Below are 22,295 nucleotides of genomic sequence, written 5' to 3'. Positions count from 1 at the left end.
TAAAATGCGGGGAAATTTTAAATCGGGGTATGTAAATTTGGGGTTGCACTGTACATGAAAATGCCCCAACATTATCCTGTGTCCTGTGTTAGGATGCCTGGGAAAATAACCTGGAAAAAGACAGCTTTTAATTTGAGCATCTCTAACAATCTCCTTTGTTTATTGCTGCATGTTCATATAGATAATCCGTTCACTGTTAATTTATTCCGTTGCTGTTTTTATTTTTTAGCAACCATTTCACACAGCAACGAAGTGAAAGGCTGAGCTAAACCTGAACATCACTTGTATTCTGTCGCCTCTAACGTGGCATTAACCTTTTCCTTTCAGAAAGCATCAAGTCTCGAAAAGCAGTTAGCTTTTGCTCTCTGGTAGAAGAGAGAAGCACCTTAACAATATTTTGTTTAAGGTGCTTCTGAAAAAGTAGTTTGGAAGTGATGTGGCTCCTGTCTTTTCCTTGTCAGTTGCCGTGGCAGGCAGTGCTGCTAATGATGCCGACAGGTTGGAAGGTGTTGCTGAATGCACCTGCCCATCCCTCATTCCTTTGCTTCCTGCATTTTCCTTGGTTGCTACCAAGTGACATCACTCAGAAGACACCTCCCCCTGCCTGTCAGTGTTTCTCTCACTCATGCTTAAGCTTAGCAGCCACACAGGCAGGATAAAGAGCGTCTGTGACTGCTGGAGCTACAGGCAGTATGCACAAGGTGTCTGAAAGTCTAAGAGTGAGAGCAACATAATCTGCTGCAGCATCTGTGACCTTGCTGCCTACAGGCTGCCTGCGTTCATTTATGTAGCTAAACTTCAAGAAGGCAGCCTCTCCCTTCAATCCATTCTTTGGTTTGGGTTTCAGAGCAGAATCGCATGCATGACACTCCGAAAAGGAGAGAAAATGACCATAAGCATCCAAGAGCATATGGCCATTGATGTCTGCCCAGGTCCCATCAAGCCTATCAAACAAATCTCTGATTATTTCCCTCGGTTTCCCCGTGGTATTCCAGCAGCTGTGACTCGTGCTAACTCCCTGAAATCTAATGTGAACCAACCTTCTGTAAGCCCTTGTGAAAGTTCCAAGGAGGAAGAAGAGGATGTGGACAAATTATTTGGAGCCTATGGAACTGCTTCCACTGCACCTTCCAAACATGAAGAGGAAGGGGACCTGGATGGATATGAGTCTGATGACTGCAGTAAGTTGCCTGCTTTTAACTTTACTCCTTACTTTTTGTTTAAATGTCTTATTAAAATGTTTCTTCACCATAAAATCAAAGTGTACATAAACCATTTACATTTGACTGACAATGGTCTGTCGTTTGTACTTGTATCTAAAGCTCTGATGTACAATGGCATATACTATTCCTCTGATTACATAAAATCATAGCAATATAACTTTCTCTACTGTTTCTGACTGCTTTTTTAGCAATAGCAGAGAACCCTCTGTATTTGAGATGCGAAATGTACTGCATCTGGCTCTGATATGGTTTGTTTGGAATTTATGTTAATTCGTGGCATCCCCCCCCCCTCCTTTCGTTTTGCTTTCCATTCTTTGGAACAGAAGCACTAGAGACAAACGCCAGGAAAGTGAAATGCAAAAGACCTGACAAGGCAACAGAATTACCTTGACATCTTTAATAATGACATCATTTATGTGTCTGTTTGCTGAAAACATCAAGGCAGGTCACTGACATGACAATCAGGAAATCAGGTTGTACAAAAGGTGAAGACAAACCACCAGTTGCTCTGTGTTGATTGTTGATTTTCCGACACATTTAATGAGAATGATGTGTGTGTGTTTTGCCTGACTGACTAAAGCTTCTCATTCAGAGCTGTTTTCCAGCTGTCCTAAACCTGCTGAGCAGCTGAAGGTGCCTGTGATCTTTCTCAGCTCCGGCTTGTTATACAGCAGGCTCGCTTGTCTATTGTTACTAAGCAAGGCAGTATTTCTGTCAGCAACTGTTGAATGCAACTGGAAATGTTAAGCGATAGAGGCTGCCATTTAGAGTACTAAAGTATTGATAGGTTTTAGGATGAAAGGCTTATTTTAGTGTTTTTGGGTGAGTTTTCCACCTAATTTATAGCTATAATCCCCAAATCACTTCAGGGCTGTCACTCATTTGGAACATCCTCCAGTTATGCATTCTGGGAAAACATTCAAGCAATCTGCACTCAATCTCTAATGCTTAAACCTTTATCATTCGTTATTGTAGGTGCAAGAGAGTAAGATAGGAATAACAGTACCTTATGCCAATGTTGCCCAATCCTGTCAACCACTGACGGCCAATGGCTAGGATTTCAACAAGTTACAGGGCCATATGTGGGTATTATTTATATATAATACACAAAAGCCATGAATATCTTGTAAATTATATGCTTCAGCCTCGTGCTGGTCATGAAACTCCTTGGTAACCTATAATATCCTTATATTTTACAAGAGATGGTACTTTAATAACTATATTCAAAAAGACCAGCAACACCGGGATTTTAGTGAAACAAATAAAATCTTAAAGTCTTAAAATCTTAAAGTCTTTTTTTTTGTCTTAGACTCCCCCAACACTTATGACTGTGGGCTATATTGCTAACCCCTTATTGACACTTGATTAATTTTTTTTGCACAATTCAGCTGACTAACAGCACAAGTTAGTCTGTGTCAAATCCATTCTTCTTTTTAAAAACATATCATTTTTGCCAGAACATTGTTAATTCTGATTATAGTAGCTTACAAGCCACTTCAAAGGAATGCCACAATATCTTAATATCTTAATATCTTCCTAAATACTATTGAGCAGTTGATACAAATATCTGTCTAACTGAAAAGTGTCTGATAATCCAGAAAAGCAGATGAATGGTTTAGTAAACAAGAGTTGGGTCTTATTATGTAAATCAATTGCCATCAATATAATCTATCACATTTGTAAGATTTTTTTTTTATCAGGGGTTTATTTTCTTTTTAAGGGATGTGATAATAATCTACACTTGATTTCCACCCTTCTGAGCTCATATTTCATGGTTTATCCATAGTGTCAGTTTCTAAAACTAAAACCTGTGCCTAAAGACTTTCCAGACCTTTCCTGGCAGGTGTTTTCACATTTGCACTCTGTGGCTGCTCTTGTTTACCATACATTGTAGGATTACCCTGTATATTTAGGCTAGTTTATGTAGTATCAGGGATGGATACTCTTAAAGGAAGAGTAACATCAATAAATGAAAGTGTTTTAAATTAAAAGTGTTGCCCTGCACTGGTAAAACAGATGTGTTTGCTTCAGAAACACTTACGTTAACATGATTGATAATATAAATGAACTGCTGTGTAGCAATGGGGGCAGCCATTCAAAGGAGAAACTACTCAGGTTACACAGCAGATAGCAGATAAGCTCTGTAGAACATAATGGTGTTATCTGTTATCCACTATTGAACCTGGGCTATATAGCCCCTTTTTAAAAATAAGTAGAAAAAATATAGTAGTGTTTTTGAAGCAAACACGGCAGTTTTACCAGTGCAGGTCAACAGTACATGATATTTTCTTTACTTTAAAACAATTTTTTGGTGTTTTTGTTTCTTTAAAGTGAAATTTTTTAACTACAAAATACATTTTTTTGGCACTAATTAACAACTGTCATTAACTGCAATGTTGCTAAAAGTGCTTCCTTATACTCTCTTTAACGAGGTTAATTTGTTTTCCAAACTGTTTTTTTTCCTCCTATCAACATTGGGTTGAGTGGACATGTAGACATGACATCACTTGTGTCTCGACAAAAATGATGGCAGAGATAACCCCAGGAAGAATCTTTTGGTGTGTTAAAGAACTAAACCCCCAGTACCAAAAAAGGCCCCCTTAACTACCTGGCATTGCCCCCATCCCCTCTCCCTCCCCTCACTGTGCGTTAGTAAAAAAAGCCGTTAAAAAAAATCTGACCCTAAAATGCAGAGCAGCTGCATGGTAGCTTGGGACTCTACTCTGGCACAAAGCAGTTGGGCCAAGTCAGGAATCGGCTTCAACTGCTCATGCTCAAATCGGCAAAAAATACAAATCGGTGGAAGATGGTGCCCTGGAGCTCCGCTGTGCTTCTCTGCATTTTAGGATCAGATTTTTTTTAACGTTTTTTTTCATCATTGTATCAAGAAGTTGTATTATGCCATTTGTGATATATGAATCACTATCAGTTTGTTTCAATGGAATGTTTTCCAGTCCTTCAAAAATATTGTGCTTCTTTTAAAACTTCAACTGAACTTTTAAACTGTATATGTGATATGATAGGATATGGATAAATCTCATGCAATAGTCCTCTTGGAAGAACAATATCCTTTTGTAATTTTTACTCTTGAATCATTATAGTACCTATAGTATAAATCACATTGCTTAAATGCTTAATGGAGAAATATAGAAAATATTAATGCAGTATTTCAAATACTCAAATATATATACCCGTACTCAAATTATTTAACTTAGAGTTTCAGCAGAATAATAATGATCCATGCTTTCAAAGTTGACCACAGCAGTAGGAATCATTAGGGTCATTGTCCATCATAAAAACATAAGCAGGAAGTGAAGTTCCTCTTTAATTCAGCTTGAAACAAAGTGATATGTATATGGATACATAGAAATACAATAGTGTGCATCATATGGATGGTAATCTAGATCAAATTTATAATCTACATATACATTCACTGTCATGCATTCTAATCTTTTTACTGTATATTCATTGTGCAAGATAAGAACTGTGTTATTTTATTGGGAGATTGTCACAAACAGCAAGTGTATGGCAAGAGTTAATTCTAGTTAAATGGGAACTCTGGCTTCCAAACCAAAACCAAAAGAGCCCACATAACACAGAAACCCCTTAATATATCACAGTTACCTGTTTCTTCAAAAAGTTTGTTTAAATGCCATTTTCTATGCTGAAAGCCAACTGTTTAACAGTTCTTCTCTTTCTGCATCATATGCAAGCCCGGATTTCTCGGGCGGGCGCCCCTAGGCCGAGCGGTTGGGGCAGAGAAGGAGACTCTAAACACTGATGTTACATATTATTGTAACAACTTCTCCACAGCTTACAGACAGCATGCAGGAACTACATTACCCACAATGCATTGCACTGTGATGTTCCGTTCCTTATTTAAATCACGTGTGCAGGGAATTGTGGGGTTTGGAGGATGCAGGCTAAGGACAGCTGGCTGCTGATACAAAGTAACAATAGTCAGTCAGCTCAGCAAAGTAGTCAGTCAGCTCAGCAAAGTAGTCAGCCAGCTCAGCAGGAGAGCAGGGGGCTAGGCAACTGTTAGAAACCAATACAAATCATAAAAAGTCTGCATATTTTTTAATTGATGTATATTGCAAAGTTGCTTGAAGTTATGTTTAATTTTCAAAAAGCTTAAGTTATGTTTCTGTGGAGTTCCCCTTTAACATTGCACTTATTAAGGTTTGAGTTGTTTTTTCTATGAAAATTCGAGTTCTCAAGTTTTTTTTAAAAAAACTTGAATATTCAAAATTTATTATACCCCAGCCCTGGAAATAGCTTGTATCCAAAAATACACCACCTAAAACCTGTCGAAATCATGTAGAAGTCGATGGCAGAGGTTTATTGAACCATTTGAGGCAGCTAACAGCCTGCTTGCTGTTTGAGTTTTTTCGGAGGGTTTTGCCTGAAAAGTTTTTTTCCCCCTGAAATCTTGACCTTTGATAAAGAACCCCTGAATGTTGTTTTATCATTATGGGTAAGTTAATATATGCACCAAAATAAATCAGCACGCACTCCTGCAACCATGGCCATGGAGGTTAAAAATGTAACTTTATTCCATATTAGTTAAAAGAAATGCGTCCTAGTTACATTTTTAACCTCCATGGCCATGGTTGCAGGAGTGCGTGCTGATTTTTCTTGAAGATTGATTTTGCCTAAGCTACGGGTTCGGGGCACGGCACCCGGGCCATCCGGCTAACTCGGTGAGTGAAAAGCTCTTTGGCTGTTTTCTACTACCTAAAGTAATTCGAGTGACGGGCCTGGGGTTTGGACACCCAGGTCAGATATTTCCGCTTGGTAAGGATTACCCGGTGGTTCATATCGATATAATCATTTAATTATTTGAGCAGTTAATGGGGATTTTACCCGCAAGTTTAAAAGTGGTTTTGCTCTATATATATAAAATAATTAGTCCAGAAGAGATTGGAGCCGGCATTTCCTTTTTGTCTATATGGATAATATATGCACCACCCTAGAGTGGTCTAATCCAAGAAAGTTGTTGCATTGACTTTTCTTTTGGTTATATGGTTTAGGTCAAATGGGAGTTTGATGTTTTTGGCTGAAACCAGAATGATATCTGTGCTATATTTGTATGATGTAACCAGATTACTTTGTTACTGCTACCAAACTTTACTTCTATAGGTAATGGAAATTTGCAGTACAATTACAATACTATTAATCAGCTCACAGACAGCACATTGTTCACTATTGTATCATATATTGGTATATGGCATTGAATAGACAGGGTGTTACCACATTTTCAAAAGTGCAAAAAATAATTTCAGTTCAACATATTTTTACCCACAATACACCATTCTTTCCTAGCATTCCAGAATAATTTCAGATGTCACAAACTTTGTGCAGGTAATTACCTAATATGTCAGTCCTGGGTCAAATTATATGCCATTTTAATTTTAATCTTTTGCATAAGCTTTGATGTGGGCCTTCTAAAACTTACTGGGTCACAAATACCAATGTGGTTATTTATTAAAGTCAGAATGCCAAAAACAAAAATACTACTATACTATAAAATCTGAATTTTTGTGAAAAACAACTTGAATTTTTTCAGGATTATACCCCGAGGATTGAAAAAATCAGAATCCAAAAATCCGGCATTTCAGAACTGCCGAGGTTGTATAAAAGGCAATGGGAGACGTCCCAAAGATATTCTGAATCCTGATCTGCGCTGTGTTTCGTGCAATAAACTAAAGATTTTTTGGATGGCAACTTGATGGAAATGTTTTCAAACAATGAGCACTAGACCTAGAAATTGTCATGAATTTTCCATGTAACAATTTTCTATGATTTCTCTTTTGGTCACTTTTTCACTAAATTGTTTACTTTATTGTAAAGTTATCAAACCGTTACGAAACATTTCTCCTATCTCTAACTTCAACAGCCTTCATCCTTTTCGAGCCCAGACCTGAGGGCCACACAATTTTGGCCTCCAAGGCCTTAAACTGAGTAGAGTAAATCTCGACATGGGCTTTTGCAATATTTGTAAGTACTCCAGGCAAAATGAGAATTTTATTTAATGTAGTCTGACACTTTCATTGCTTCAGAGTAAAATAAGTTTTTTTAATTCCAAATATATATTTTAATTTGATAAGTCACAAAGATAAGCATTACTTCACTCAGCTGTCAGACTGCTGTGTCATCATCCTGTATGGAATTTAGGCAGCTCGCTAACAATCCTATTCAGACATATGTAATTTTTTTTGCCTCCTGCTACTGTATTGCTCTGCTTTGAGATGAAATTAAATTTCCATTTCATAAATACATTTTGCATTACTAAACAACATCAGGTGATAAACTTGAAAATAAATATCTGCTGCAAAACACATTTATATTTCAGTGATGAGTATATCAGCCATGATTACAAGGATGGGATGCCTGTGTAGATGGAAAGGTTTGTATTTGCAACTCACAGATCTGTTATTACCTTGAGGCACCAAACAGCTGAGCCACATCGACAACTAACAGATGAAAGAGCATATATTCTTCCCTTTCAATTTGTTTAGTGTTTTCCCTTTTAGAAGGCAAGACAGCAAAGGAGACTTTGGGCTTTTTTAATCTTCCAAAAATAAATTTACAGAAATAGAAAGCATGTATAGAATGAATGCTCTAATCAATTATTTTGGACATAAACTATACTAGAAGGGATAGAAGAGTTCACATTCATGGAAAAAGATGACTGAATGAACCCAAAAAATTAACTGTATACTTTAAGTTGATGAAGATGATTTAGTTTTTTTACATGCCATATTTAATACGTGATAAAGCACAATTATTAATACATATTAATGGTGATTATAGAATAAATAAAGTATTTTCTAACCGATTTTTTCAGAATTCCTTTAGTGTACTTAGGTGCACAAGTATTTTTTTGACGTTTACCAAAAATAAATAACGTAAACGCTCAGCTTTAAATCAATCAAATGACTTACCATGTCCTGAGTAGGTTAATCCCAGTTTAGCATAATAACTTCTGCAGCATGTGGCATTTACATTGTTCCTTAACCTGTGTATATGTAGCTCTGAGGTGCTTTCAACTGTGTTTTTGATTGTAAAAGTATCAACTCTTTGCTGAAATATATATACATACTATATATGTACTGCCATGAGGCAACGATAATTCTATACAGTGTTACACAATAGGTTATGAAAAAAATAATAATGACACATGGTACATTGTGTACATGCAGGAATCTTGCACCTGAGAATAGATTTAACAACCAAGAACATCATCCTAATATATAATATTACAGAAGACAAGAATGCTGAAAAAAATATATTGACGATACATGCAAGAAAAATCTAAAATAATTAAAACAAGTAATTTGTTTTTTGGTTTAGTATAATGTAAACAAAAAGACGAGCTGCCTATAATGTAAAATGTACTGTAACATAAAAGGTACCAGGTTAATTCTACTATAGTACAGTACTTAACCTGCTTAAATCTGCAATGCATACAGTATTTAGCTTTTTCAAATTGAATTCTACCTCTGAACCTTTTCTTCCATCTTCAAAAAGTCTTTTGCCTCAAAACAGCTACAACAGCTACTTTGCAACAGTCTGATTCATCTCAGTGGCGGAACTACCGGGGGAGCAGGGGGTGCGAGCGGGCCAGGGCCCGCACCCCCTCAGGGCCCCCCCGGCAGTCCGTTCGCCGCTGAAAATGCAGCCAAATGTGGCGTACGGAGGGGGGCGGGGCCCGGCGGCGCATCACGCACCAGGGCCCGCCCCCCTCTAGGATCGCTACTACTACTGAATCATGGAGTTCACTTTCGGTATATTCCACTGAGACCGCACTGATATACTCAGTTTACTACAACCATGTCCAAGGCCCTTTCTTTTTACTAATCCATTTGGATTTATCTGTTGCTTTTGACATTTCCAGCAGACTCTTTTCGTAGAAAACTTGTAGAGTTCTTGTCTGCCACATAGTGACTAACTCCTCTATAGCATTTCTTGATGATAACAAAAATCTCTGAATAACATGCAAGCTATATCATTGGATTTGGTTCACTTGTCATAATTGCTGTTTTTGGTTTAACTAGTACTCAACCAGGCCCGGACTGGCAATCTGTGTGGTCGGGCATTTGCCCTAAGGGCCGCTCTATATTTTGCTTATGTGGGCCGCTCCTGAGAAATAATACTTATTAGAATTTACTGTACCTTTCAATGCATCTGGAGGGCTCTAGGACCGCTCCTCCGTCCTAGCTCCCACTGTGGCTCCGCCCCTCCCACATCTCTCCGTTCTCTGCTGCTGCGTTCACAGTGGAAGCCGGAGGAACAGGGCCTTCAGCATGGCCTTTCAGTCCCCTGTCTCTGCGCGCCCGCATCAGCACAGACAGCTGCAGCACACTAGGTGCGGATCATATTTATGCTGATTGCTGCTGGCCTGCCTGTGCTGTGCCTGAACGCAATGCTCCCTGCTACAGTAAGAGGCAATTAACCTTTTTTTTTTTGCACTGTGCAGACAAAACAATTGAAAAAAAAGGAGAGGCTGATCTAATAAAAAATAAAGGGGCAAAATAAATAGCAGTGAAGATGGGGAAGCAGAATAAGGAATGAAAGGAGAGAAATCTGGAAAAAAGTAAAGCTAAATGGTGAAGGGTGTAAAAATGAAGGGTTATGAGTGAGAATTTGAAAAAAGTAGAAAGTATCTCTCCTCTTTTCTTTCTGTAATTCTTCGGCAGTGGGCTGTGATAGTATGAAATAGTTGTGGGCCACTATGTTCCATTAAGTGCTAGGGCTAATGAAACAAGGAAGTGATACGGTACAAAGGCAGTAGTGATGTGCGGGTCGAGAATTTCTCGACCCGCAACTGACCCTATCCCGCCCGCTCCCGCACCCGACCCTAACCCGTCCGCTCCCTACCCGCACCCAACCCGGGCCCGCTGCTCCCCTTTATTTATAGATCCGCCCCGCAGTGACGTCACAGGTGGGGCAGGGCAGGTGGAAGTCTATATATTCCGGTGCCGGAAGCCAGAAACCGGCAGTACTTGGTCGGCTGGGAGAGCAGCAGAAGAGCTCAACCCGCACCCGCCCGCGACCCGTGCATTTTGTCCAGGGGTCAGCCTGAACCCGCCCGACCCGCGGGCCTCGGGTCGGCCCGCAACATCACTAAAAGGCAGGGTTACAGCAACAGTTAGCAGGAGAGAAGCAGAGACAGGCACTGGAGTCCCTGTGGTATGTCAGCTGGCAACTCAGTCTAAGGGTCCCCACCAAAATAGCCCCACACTTGATAAGACAGGCCCTGCGGTGCTGCACTTAACTTGGGTACCTCTAGAACTGCTGCCGGCTGAGTTATACAGGGAACTCTGAGTATCACTCATGTATTATAAGGGATAATGTACCCCCTACTGTAAATGATAAGGATATTAGAAGTCACTGAGGGGTTGTTCTGTGACCATATAAAGGCACAAGGCTGCAGGCTGAATTATACAGGGAACTCTGAGTATCACTCATGTATTATAAGGAATAATGTACCCCCTACTGTAAATGATAAGGATATTAGAAGTCACTGGGGGGTTGTTCTGTGACCATATAAAGGCACAAGGCTGCAGGCTGAGTTACGCAGGGAACTCTGAGTATTACTCATGTATTATAAGGGATAATGTACCCCCTACTATAAATGATAAGCAAACATAAATTTAAAAAACTAAAATGTACTCCTTTTGTATTTGTTTATGACTATATATATATATATATATATATATATATATATATATATATATATATATATATATATATATATATATATATATATATATATATATATATATATATATATAGATATATAAAATATGCTCGTGTTTAAATAAAAGACCAGCACGCATTTCTGTGTGGGCTGCTTTGATTTTTTTTGCCAGGGCTGCTTTTTACTCCCAGTCCGGCCCTGTACTCAACCTTCATCCTCATAATGTATATGGTCACGGAACGCCTTGGTGATTAATATGCCTTTGGTTTAGGATGTGGTACAAGTATGGGAATCTGTTATCCAGAATGCTCTGGACCTGGGGTTTTCTGGATAATGGACCTTTCCGTAATTTGGATCTTCATACCTTAAGTCTACTAGAAAATCATGTAAACATTACATTAACCCAGTAGGCTGGGTTTGCTTCCAATAATGATTAATTATATCTTTGTTTGGATCAAGTACAAGGTACTGTTTTAATATTACATAGAAAAAGGAACTCATTTTTAAAAATTTGAATTAAATGGAGTCTATGGGAGACGGCCTTTCTGTAATACTGAGCTTTCTGGATAATGGGTTTACGGATAAAGGAACCTATACCTATATTATTTCCTATATTCTAAGAAAAATGACTGTAGCAAACTAGTACTGTTTTCAACTTGCAGCCATTGTATCAATCTGGTGGCAGGTAAATTTTATTAAACTAGCAATGTGCCAGTTTCATTGGTTACTGAGTAATTACTTCCTGTGTTGTGGTTTCACAACACTTTACACCTCCATTCGTTCAACTCTCACAAGTAATTCATGTCTCTTTGAGTTGCATGACACCTTGGTAATTCTATCACAGTAACTCACAGCATTCAAACCTCGGTGAAGAAAATGCAGCAAGCAACTTGCAAAAGTGCAGAAGTGTATTTATTTAGCATATATATATATATATATATATATATATATATATATATATATATATATATATATATATATATATATATATATATATAGTAAGGGCAACATTTTGCCCCCTGGGCCCTTTATCAAGCCTATTGAATCACATACAAAGTGCATCATTTAAGAAAGGAAAAGTTACAAGACACACCCTTGAGTGACGTCATCATGTATATACCACATAAGTCCCAGGGTAAATGTATGCAAGAGTGAGTTTGTACAAGAGCCCATAAAAAGTCTTACAGGAAGCCATTGGATGCTCCAGTGTCCATCAAAAATGTCCAATCATTATTTTATCTTACATAAAGTGGAGGAAGTATATATGTGTGACTGTGAGATAAAAACGCAATTATTATTTGAGAAAGGACTGACATACCTGATACGTATAGCAGACACTATCTGCACATTGTACTAGGCACTTTTCCTGAGACACATTAATTTATGCAGAGGATATGGCCCAAACTCAGAGTATTCATCTGTCAATGTCATGTGGATCCATCACGGGGACTGACATTGAAAACCCTGAGTGTTGGCCACATCCTCTGCATATTTAAGGGCAATATTGGACATAGTTAACAATGCACTCATTATTGAAAATTTGATCTTTTAGTTATTATTACCCCATGCATGATAATATAATTATTATTGCAAAGCTACAGGAGAAGTAATCTTATAAGTAGACTTAGTAGTTTAGAGAAAGGCTTATAAAAAAAGTGCTCTGTATTTTTCTATATAGCTCGCACAGCACTCATTTTGTTTCCTTCATTTCAATAGGAAAAGTTGTGTTGTGGCATGTGGCAGATATCGAAATAATGGGTTCTTTGTTCTGGATACTGTCATACAGTACGTATAAGGAAAGTCTCTTTGTTTTTCTTTATTTTCAGTGCTGGTTCCAGCAAGAGAAACAATTCAGAATAGTAGAAGCTAAAATGTTTGTATTTTCTTTTCTCTTCATTGTTAAATAAAAAGTGGCAAAAAAACACTGTTATCATTTCCTGGCACATAGTTTATTCTTAGCCCAATACCAGGCGGATCAATGATGTAGAAGTTAACAGTAGCAGTTAATGCCATTAAAATCATGCATTATGGACTTGCTGCTACTTTGAAATCACTGATATATACTTTTTTTTTCTTTAACCTTGTCAGGGTGGTCACCCGGGTACTTTTCTATAAGTAGCATTTTCTTTATCAAGATCATATATTAAACATATCCAGGAAAATGTAATAAAAGTCGGTAATGGAAAAACTATTCGCAATGGGGACAGTTATGCCTTTGCACAAACAAATTTTGCTTTGTGCGAATTTAATATAGCTTTTGCAAACCCGGAAACTGTTTAGCGACCACTTCCGACAGTGGAAGATTGTTTGCGAATTTTATAGTTTGTGCCAATGTGCAGTAAATGTAATAAAACTTCTTCCTGAAAAAGACGTTATGTTTGCTCCAAAAGATTATGACACCTTCAAGCACTTCTTAAGAGTGCACAATTACAATTCGCAATGTGCAATTAAAATTTGCAATGCAATAACAGTTTAAGGAACAATATCACATTGCAAGATGTGGATTTTAATTCTTATTGGTGCGAATTGTTTTTATCTTTGTGACTTCAATTACATTCCCCCCACTGTATATATTTTTCTAAATGCTGGGGATCTGGGGTTTTACAGATAACATGTTTTTCTGTCATTTGTAGCACCATGGCTAATAACATCTTAACATACTATCATGTACAAGTTGTTGATTTATTATTACAGTGAAATAACTCTTAAGGACCAAAATGATCAGAGTTTTCTGGATAATAGATCCATATATATATATATATATATATATATATATATATATATATATATATATATATATATATATATATATATATATATATATATATACCGGTACTCAAGGACAATCATTCCCTGCAGTGAATTTAAATGCAATTACTTAAAATTATGCATTGTTATTTCTTGTATTACGGTTCAGTTAGTGAAAAAAGTTTGTTTACATTAAACCCTGAATACTCCCCACTGGAAACAAATCATGATGTCAGTTTATTCCCTTTATGGCCATGTAAAATGTATGACTGATTAATGGTGTGATCAGAGAAATTAACATATGTAACACTAGACTTCTCCGCTCCATGCTATATTCCAAATAATTGGAATATTTATATTCTCCATATCAGAATGTGACATCAATGGGATCTTGCACTCCAGTAAGCAGTATAACAGACATTCAATGCTGACAGATGGACTAGTCTACAATTCAAATGGAAAAAAAAAACACTAAAATGGTAGCTGACATCGTAACTTTCAAAAATTTTCAAAGTTCAAATTACTGTAGGTCTTGCAACCCATTGCCAAATCTCTTTACTTAATTTTTCAGGATTCTTTGAGTTTTTTTTTAAATAACTAGTTGTCTGTTGTAGATAATTCTGGGCAGTGTCATTCTGTGGCTACTAAAGCAAATAAAGTTCTGTCTTGCATTAAAAAGGGCATTAACTCAAAGGAAGAAAACATAATTGTGCCTCTTTATAGGTCCCTGGTAAGGCCTCATCTGGAGTATGCAGTGCAGTCCTTAAGAGGGATATAAATGAGCTGGAGAGAGTGCAGAGACGTGCAACTAAACTGGTTAGAGGGATGAAAAAAAGGCACTTGCGAGGGGACTTGATTACAATTTACAAGTACATTAGAGGACATTATAGACAATTAGCAGAGGACCTTTTTATCCATAAAGAGGATCGCCGTACCAGTTATGTGAAAGTAGGGAGGGTGTGTGTATGGATGCTCGGTTTTCATTTGGAGGGGTTGAAATTGATGGACTTTGTCTTTTTTCAACTCGATTTAACTATGTAACTATGTAAAATATCAACCAATCAAAAAGTAGCATTTACTGTCGTGTTTAAAGACAAACTTTTTTACTTTTATTACAGTGTCCCTCACATTATGATTCCCAAATAAATATTTTACTTATATATTTCTTATAATACAAGTGAATAAATATCTGAAAACTATGCAAGCCCTAGAATATTTATGGTGGAAGCCTAATGTATGTATACTGGCTGACTGTTTGTTTGTTTAATGAAGTCAGTGCTATGGAAACAGAACAGTGCCATTGTTTCTGTAAACCATTGGTCAAGGATAATCGAACATCTTGAAAAATTGCACTCTGTAATTGCTTGACATTTATGGCAAAGCTTTATAGATAACACGACACAAACACTGGGTCTCTACATAAGCATCAATAAATTAAAGTGGAGCCAGAGTTTAGCATGGAAGCAAATTTATTGGCTAGGAGTATTGCCAATTTACAGACATTAGGGGGCACATTTACTATTGGTCGAATATCGAGGGTTAATTAACCCTCGATATTCGACCCTCGAAGTTAAATCCTTCGAATATCGAAGTCGAAGTATTTAGCGCAATTCATTTGATGGATGGATTTTAATCCATCGATCGAACGAACGATTTTCCTTCAATCCCAAATTGGCTAGAAAGCCTATGGGGACCTTCCCCATAGGCTAACATTGATGCTCGGTAGGTTTTAAGTGGCGAAGTAGGTGGTCGAAGTTTTTTTTAAAGAGACAGTACTTCGACTATCAAATGGTCGAATGGTCGAACGATTTTTAGTTCGAAACGTTCGATTTGTAGTCAAAGTCGTAGTCAAAAGTCGAAGTAGCCAATTCGATGGTCAAAGTAGCAAAAAAAATACTTTGAAATTCAAAGTATTTTTTATTCTATTCCTTCACTCGAGCTAAGTAAATGTGCCCCGTTTTCATTCCAAGTAATAGTAAAGCTTGTGGTAAAAAAAAAACAAGTCCTACTGTATTTTCATAAGCAAAAGAAATAGGACGGCCAGCTTGCTTCTCTTTGGCTGTTGTAGAACTATAACAACCTCAGTGGAGTTAGTTAAATACATCACTGCTTGGCAATTGTTGAGAAATAGCTGTGTATCTAATTTGAATCCACGTATTCTCTATGGCATTTTACTGACTAATAAATGTGACTGAATTACCTTGTAAAATGTTGTACAGAGGAAATTACCTTACCATGGGAGCTAATGATGATACAAGCCTAATTTACTATGGATGCAGCACTAATTTCAAGATCATCTTTGACTGTACTGGTATCTTTTGAAGCACAGATAAATGTTTGCTAGTAGATACAATGTTAAACTGCAGTTGCAGTCTACATAATCTATGACTGTATTCGTTCATTATATCTCATGCCCAAAATTGAGCTCTCATGTGCGTGGTCTAATCTTTATTTTTAGTTAACTTAATTGAGAGCATTAACGTTAATTAAGGTGCTTTTTACAGGGCCAGCTGGTGTTTTGTTCCATAAGTGTGGGGACTTGTAAAGAGTGTCTAGCAGTGTAACAGGTTTTTCCCCCACAACCAGGGCTGCCTGGCCAGAGGTGTTTTACACCATGTTTGTCATATTTGCCCAATATTCTTAAGTTTTCACAATATTAAAGGGCCAGTTGTAATAGAAAGTCAAACAGTTCTATATTTTAGTTCAACAGTTTAAGCAGCATATATTTTATCCTCAAGTATGTTTTATCCTCAGACCAGATACCAGCATATACTGTATGTTCTGGATTGGAGTGTGGATACACACCTGAACTATATATATATATATATATATATATATATATATATATATATATATATATATATATATATATATATATATATACACATACATATATATACACACGAGAGCCATAAATATCCTGTCAATTATACCCTTATACATGGTGCTTAGTGATGTCACTGATTATAAGCAGAGCTTAGTGATGTAGTGATGTTATATCTGTCACATGACTCACTAAAACTTGTGTATTATGATCAATAAAGTACCCTCTGTTGAAAAATATTAGAAGTCCCCTTTAGTCTCGTATTTTTACTGTATATTGTCATGGAACGCCTAGGTGACATAATATCCTCATACAGTATATTACAATAGGGTGTACTTTATTCACTATATATATATATATATACTTCCCCAAAATCACAGCACTCACGATAAATCAGTATACATTGCCTGGGTGCACACATTGAATCTTGCATACAATCCTCCACCGATGAAGCCGCACTCACAGGACTTATCTCAAAGAGATAAATGCTTTATTCAAAAACGTACGTTTTGGCTGCAACTCAGCCTTTGTCAAAAGTTTTTGAATAAAGCATTTATATCTTTGAGATAAGTCCTGTGAGTGTGGCTTCTTCGGTGGAGGAATATATATATATATATATATATATATATATATATATATATATATATATATGTACCTGTATATACACACATACACACATACACACACACACATTGTTTATGAGTTCTAGGGGCAGATTTATCAAGGGTTGAATTTAGAGTTAATGGGAGTTTGTAAAGTTCATGTCTGACTCCCATGACTTGGATGAGTGAGATGAAAGAAGCAATGTAAAAGAGGGACTAAGATGGCTTTATTAATGCTTTTGGCACACTCACTCATAACCTTTTCCCTCTAATGATGAACTGCTATATGTGTGTGGCATGTGTCTTAGATACATCATTGACATCTTATCCATCTATACATAGCAGGAATACACTGTTTGCAGCCTATAAACGTCAGTCAATTCTTGGACGGAATGCTTGTCTAGTGCGTGAATGTCACTGAATGTCTTAAAGTAATATTTTAATATAGCTTATCTTTGCCTAAAAACTGCTTCTTCATCTGGTCTCCTGCCTGAAATAAATATCAATGCTGATAACAGTCATATTTTTCTCATTCACTCAACACATCTAAAGGCTTACAAAATCTTAATCTTAGCAATATTTCCCACATGTGACCCTCCGTTACAAATGTGATAACCAAAATTCTGTTGCGCTCACCTTTAAATCCAAGCTAACAACCTAAGCCTTTAATAACTTGTACTTGTCTACCCATTATAATGTCCTTATTTTCCTCCAGCAGGCTGACAAAACCTCTACCACCACACAGTTCATCCCCATCTTATGTCTCATGCACTCCCTTTTAAGACTGTAAGCTTTTTTGGTCAAAAGAGCCCCAAGGTGCCTTAGCTCGATGTATTGTATAATTTACAGTATATTGGTGCCACAGCTGTACCCTTGCTAAAGGCCAGCACACCAGAACTGAGATGAGAGGCATGCCCTGTCCTTCATTCATTTGGCAGTAATGTTGTAGCCATGACTACATTCATCAAGAGTAGTGATGGGCGAATTTGCGCCATTTCGCTTCGCCTGACAAATTAGCGAAATTTGCAAAATGGTGAAAAAATTGCGAAATGACGCCGGCGTCCGTTTTTGGCGCCAGCGTCCATTTTTTGGATGCCGGCGCATATTCGCCGAATTTTCGCCAGCGAATTTTCATGCCGTTTTGCGAATTTATTCGCCGGCGGCAAATCGCGCAAACTTGTACCTGCTGAATAAATTTGCCCATAACTAATCAAGAGTACTTTACTAATGTGAGGTCTACTTTTAGTGATGTTGTCCCATTATGATCTACATCCATAAAAGTTAGCATTATGTTCCATGGAAAATATTATTTAAATATTATATTTATGAAAGAATTTATATTGCTATGTTTAACAAACATCTATTACTTATGTAAGCTTATGTAAGCTTAGCGAAAAAATATCTGAATGAAAAGCATGAAATAGGAGGGTGATTTAGACAAGTTGTTTGTTGACAGTGTCTTGAGATCTACTGATCACCAGCTACTGGTAGATCCCAATCTACCTTTTGGACACCCCTGTCATATGTTGTTGGGCAGCTTCAAATACCCTAAGGAGGATATAATGGTACCATTGCAATTCACAGAATGGCATATATATTTCCATTAAAGCTAAAAAGGTCTCTTAAGGTTTGTCTTTATAGATTTTAATATCTTCTGCAGGAGAAGAACACAAAACAGTTTGATATGAAAAATATGAATGAAAATACTATCGCACTGCTAAATTCAATGTCAGTGACCCAATGGCAGAGCTACTGTAGGAACAGGAGAAGGTGAGATACCTGTCATTATTGATCTAAGCAGACTTTTACTCTACCAGCCTGGTACAACTCAGGTGTGAAATGCGTTTGCACAGCAAACATAGGTGTTTTAAAAACTGTTGTACCAGAAAATCAATTATGTTTCTGCTGTTCTTTAAAAAATAATTCAATATAAAACTATAAACTCAAATGGAAGATGCCATGCCAGGTTAGTTTTTTTCCCTTTAGGAAGATGAAACTTTTATAATAATTTTAATTATGCTATGAAGTCAACAACACTATAAAAATGTAAATGCAGACTTCATTTTTGTAGCTCAATAATGGAACTGAGAATTGCAAATCAAAACAGCTCATAAACTCAAGGCCCAATAATTAATTAGACAGCAAAACTGCAGCTCAACAGATTGCTGTGAATGGTTATACTGATTCAGCTTGCTCGACACAGCAGCATTTCCATACTAATTGTTTAAAGGAATCCCCTATTTCAGTCAAAGTGCCAGCTATAGGGTTATGATTAGCTTTGGGCACATATAATGCATGTTATGGATTATCAGTATTCTCTAATTTACACAAAGGAACAAGTTTTTGGCTCTGTGGCTGTGACCTATTATTCACTGTTGGCATTGTTTTGTGATTAATATCCCTTAGGGATAAAACATGTAGAATATGCTGCTTCACACTGTGTTCCATGTGTGCTCATCTCTCCTTGACCAGAGTTACAAGGTGAAACATATCAGATAGAATAACTGCATTTAGAGGTGCTCTCTTTGGGCAGTATACAATACATCACATTTAGGAGCAAATTATACTGCAGCATGAAATAGCTGTGTGTGCATTGATTTTCCCTCCCTTTGTTAAGAAAACTCTTAAGTTTGAATTGTAAGCCTTGTAGACCAATAGACTTCTTCTCTTCACGTGAGCTTTATTGCCATAATACAGACTGTAAACCAGTTCTATCCATCAACTCCTGCATTTCCAAGAAATAGCAATATTTTCTTTACAAAGTACAGTAGCTTAGATTCAGCATCTTTTTTCTTGGTTCATTCCCAGAAATGATTGTGGGAACAATGTAATGTGCTGAATACTGCTAAAATAGAATCATTTTTCTTGTACTGGTACAATTATTTTGAGCACTTTGCATTTTAGTTACTTAAAATGACAGTACGTGTTTTTAGGAGTGCAGCATGTTAAACCTTTTCTGCTAGAAAAGCAACCATTATTACTAATACAGCTAAATTTTCCCCATTACATTTCTCAAGTGACCAGATACCTGCCACACACATCACCACTGCATACATAAAATAAGCTCCAGCCAGAGATAAAAGCATCAACATTGCAGGCATGCACCTGGTAGGATATAGAAGCATCCTGCCAGCTCTTTAGACATTTATTGTGCATTTGGAATTGTCTCTAATGTCATATCTTGCCACTAGGAAGTTGGAAGAGAGACTACTGTTCTGTATGGACTAGATCCAAAATGTGCCTGAAATATCTAAACAACTTTTGGCAAATCCACTGCACTATAATTCTGTCTGCTTGTGCCTGGGAAGTGCAGATATTAGAACTGCAGGTTTCAAATGCTCCATGCAAAATAGATTTGTTTATACATGATCAGGATTCCTATTTGCCTAGGTGCAATAACCTACAGGTTGCATTTATAACTATAACTATAACTATTGCATTTATAACTATATTATTGGTTGAAATGGGTTACTGCTCCTGGGCAAACTTAGTGACTTTTATTATATATGGGGGATAGAATGATATATTTAGATGCATAGATACTCCAAATATCAAAAGCCTGCTACTCATGCACAGAAGGCTGTAGGCATACAAACTGCACAAACCTTGAGTGAAGTCCTAATGGTGAGCCAGCAAACCCCACTTACATGGCCACCCAGTGTATCCTGATATCAAATCATGTCCACTGTAAGAAGCAAGATAACACAATGTCCAGGTATATAAAGCAACCAGATAACAGTTTATTGATTCCAAATTGAAAGGGTGCAGGGCAAAATGTGACATAATTAAAAAAGAAAAACTGAAGACTGATTGAAAAACATTACTTATAACTAATAACTAAAAGGTAAAAAGCCCAAAAAGGATTTTTAACAATACAAGGGCAATCAAAATTACAAGAAGTGGGCACCTACATGAATTTTAAGGCATCAGATTGGGACTGGAAGATTATTACATTCAGTGCAGTAGAAGGCAATCTACTCAGCTTTTATTTTATCTGTAGAGGCCTAAAATCTGTCACTATTTCATAGAGAATACCCCTTAATGGCATATCCTATTATATCCTATTAATAATGCTTCTGAGGAAGTGGCGAGACGCCACGAAACGCGTCAAGCATAGGGGTTTGTGTCACTGCTATGATATTGATATTTATGTTTTTAACCATTTCCAATAAATGAAGATTTTATGACTCAGCTGCCGAGATGCTCCGCAACTTCTGTCCTATTATTTGATGACCATTTTATTATTTTTAGACAGGAAGAGTATTGCCAGAAGAAAGCATGTAACTGGATTTTATTAAACAACCGCAGAAAAGTGAATACTTCTCTCTGCAGTTTAAATATTTCTGTTAATTTTAGAAGTAAACCTTTGTACATGGGCACATTCTGCACATGGTTTATTATTCATGCCGAAAACTGCTTACAGGTGCCAAGAATATCCTGTCAGCGGTAAGACACTGGGATGAATATACCTGGAAATCGTATTTGGTGTTTTTCATCATATCTGAAATATCTAACCCTCAGGACAATAGAGTATGCCCTTTGGGTAATATATAATGGGTTTGTTTGTCACTTCAGTTTAGTTGTCGTTTGAATTGGCAGCATTCCAACCGAGACACAGTAAAGAAATCATGTAACAAATCACATTAAATATTAAATAAAAGTATATCCTAATTAATATGCTTTCTGAAATATAAACAATTCGCTGTCATAATTGGAAAAAAGTTTAAATGTACCAACTATGTGAAGAAAGATTATTTTTACAAAAGCAGTTATTTACTTTAAATATTTACGTATACATGTGTGCTGGAAAATATCTTCTGAGGCTTACAATGGATAGGTGTAGAACCAACAATCTCATACAGATCAGTAACACTTTCGTTATTCTTGTGGATTTTATAACGGTTGTTTAGAATCACTTTTATAAATCCAAAACCCAAAATGAGTAATGTACTTGATGGCAGCAGAATGACAATTATTAATTGCGCTACTAATATGCATAATAGCTACCTAAAATATCAATGGGTTGTCCTGCCTTTTGAAATCCAGTAAATAATTTTCCCTGGAAATGTTCGAGGTTTTTAATGTAACCAGCTGCAAACAAGTATTTAAGTTTTTTTACAGAAAGTACAAAACATTATAGAATTATAATAAGCATGATTGCCTGGCATGACTTATTTGGTGCATGGAGAATT

The 22,295-nt window shown here is 36.9% G+C and overlaps 1 protein-coding gene across 1 annotated transcript in view; it reads left to right on the top strand.

Annotated features, from left to right (window-relative positions):
• The first annotated feature begins 643 nt into the window (after nt 1–643).
• The window catches only part of doc2b.L (double C2-like domains, beta L homeolog), a 244,718-nt gene continuing 223,066 nt past the window's right edge, over nt 644–22,295 (top strand). Inside the window, exon 1 of the mRNA XM_018246910.2 lies at nt 644–1,181. Within this exon, the coding sequence (XP_018102399.1) occupies nt 863–1,181 (319 nt within the window). The 5' untranslated portion in view covers nt 644–862. The remainder of the gene's footprint in view (nt 1,182–22,295) is intronic.

This window comes from Xenopus laevis, chromosome 2L (assembly GCF_017654675.1).
Source record: "Xenopus laevis strain J_2021 chromosome 2L, Xenopus_laevis_v10.1, whole genome shotgun sequence".
Lineage (NCBI taxonomy): Eukaryota > Metazoa > Chordata > Amphibia > Anura > Pipidae > Xenopus > Xenopus laevis.
Note: the sequence above shows the minus strand (reverse complement) of the source record. Positions and strands in the feature narration are given on the sequence as shown.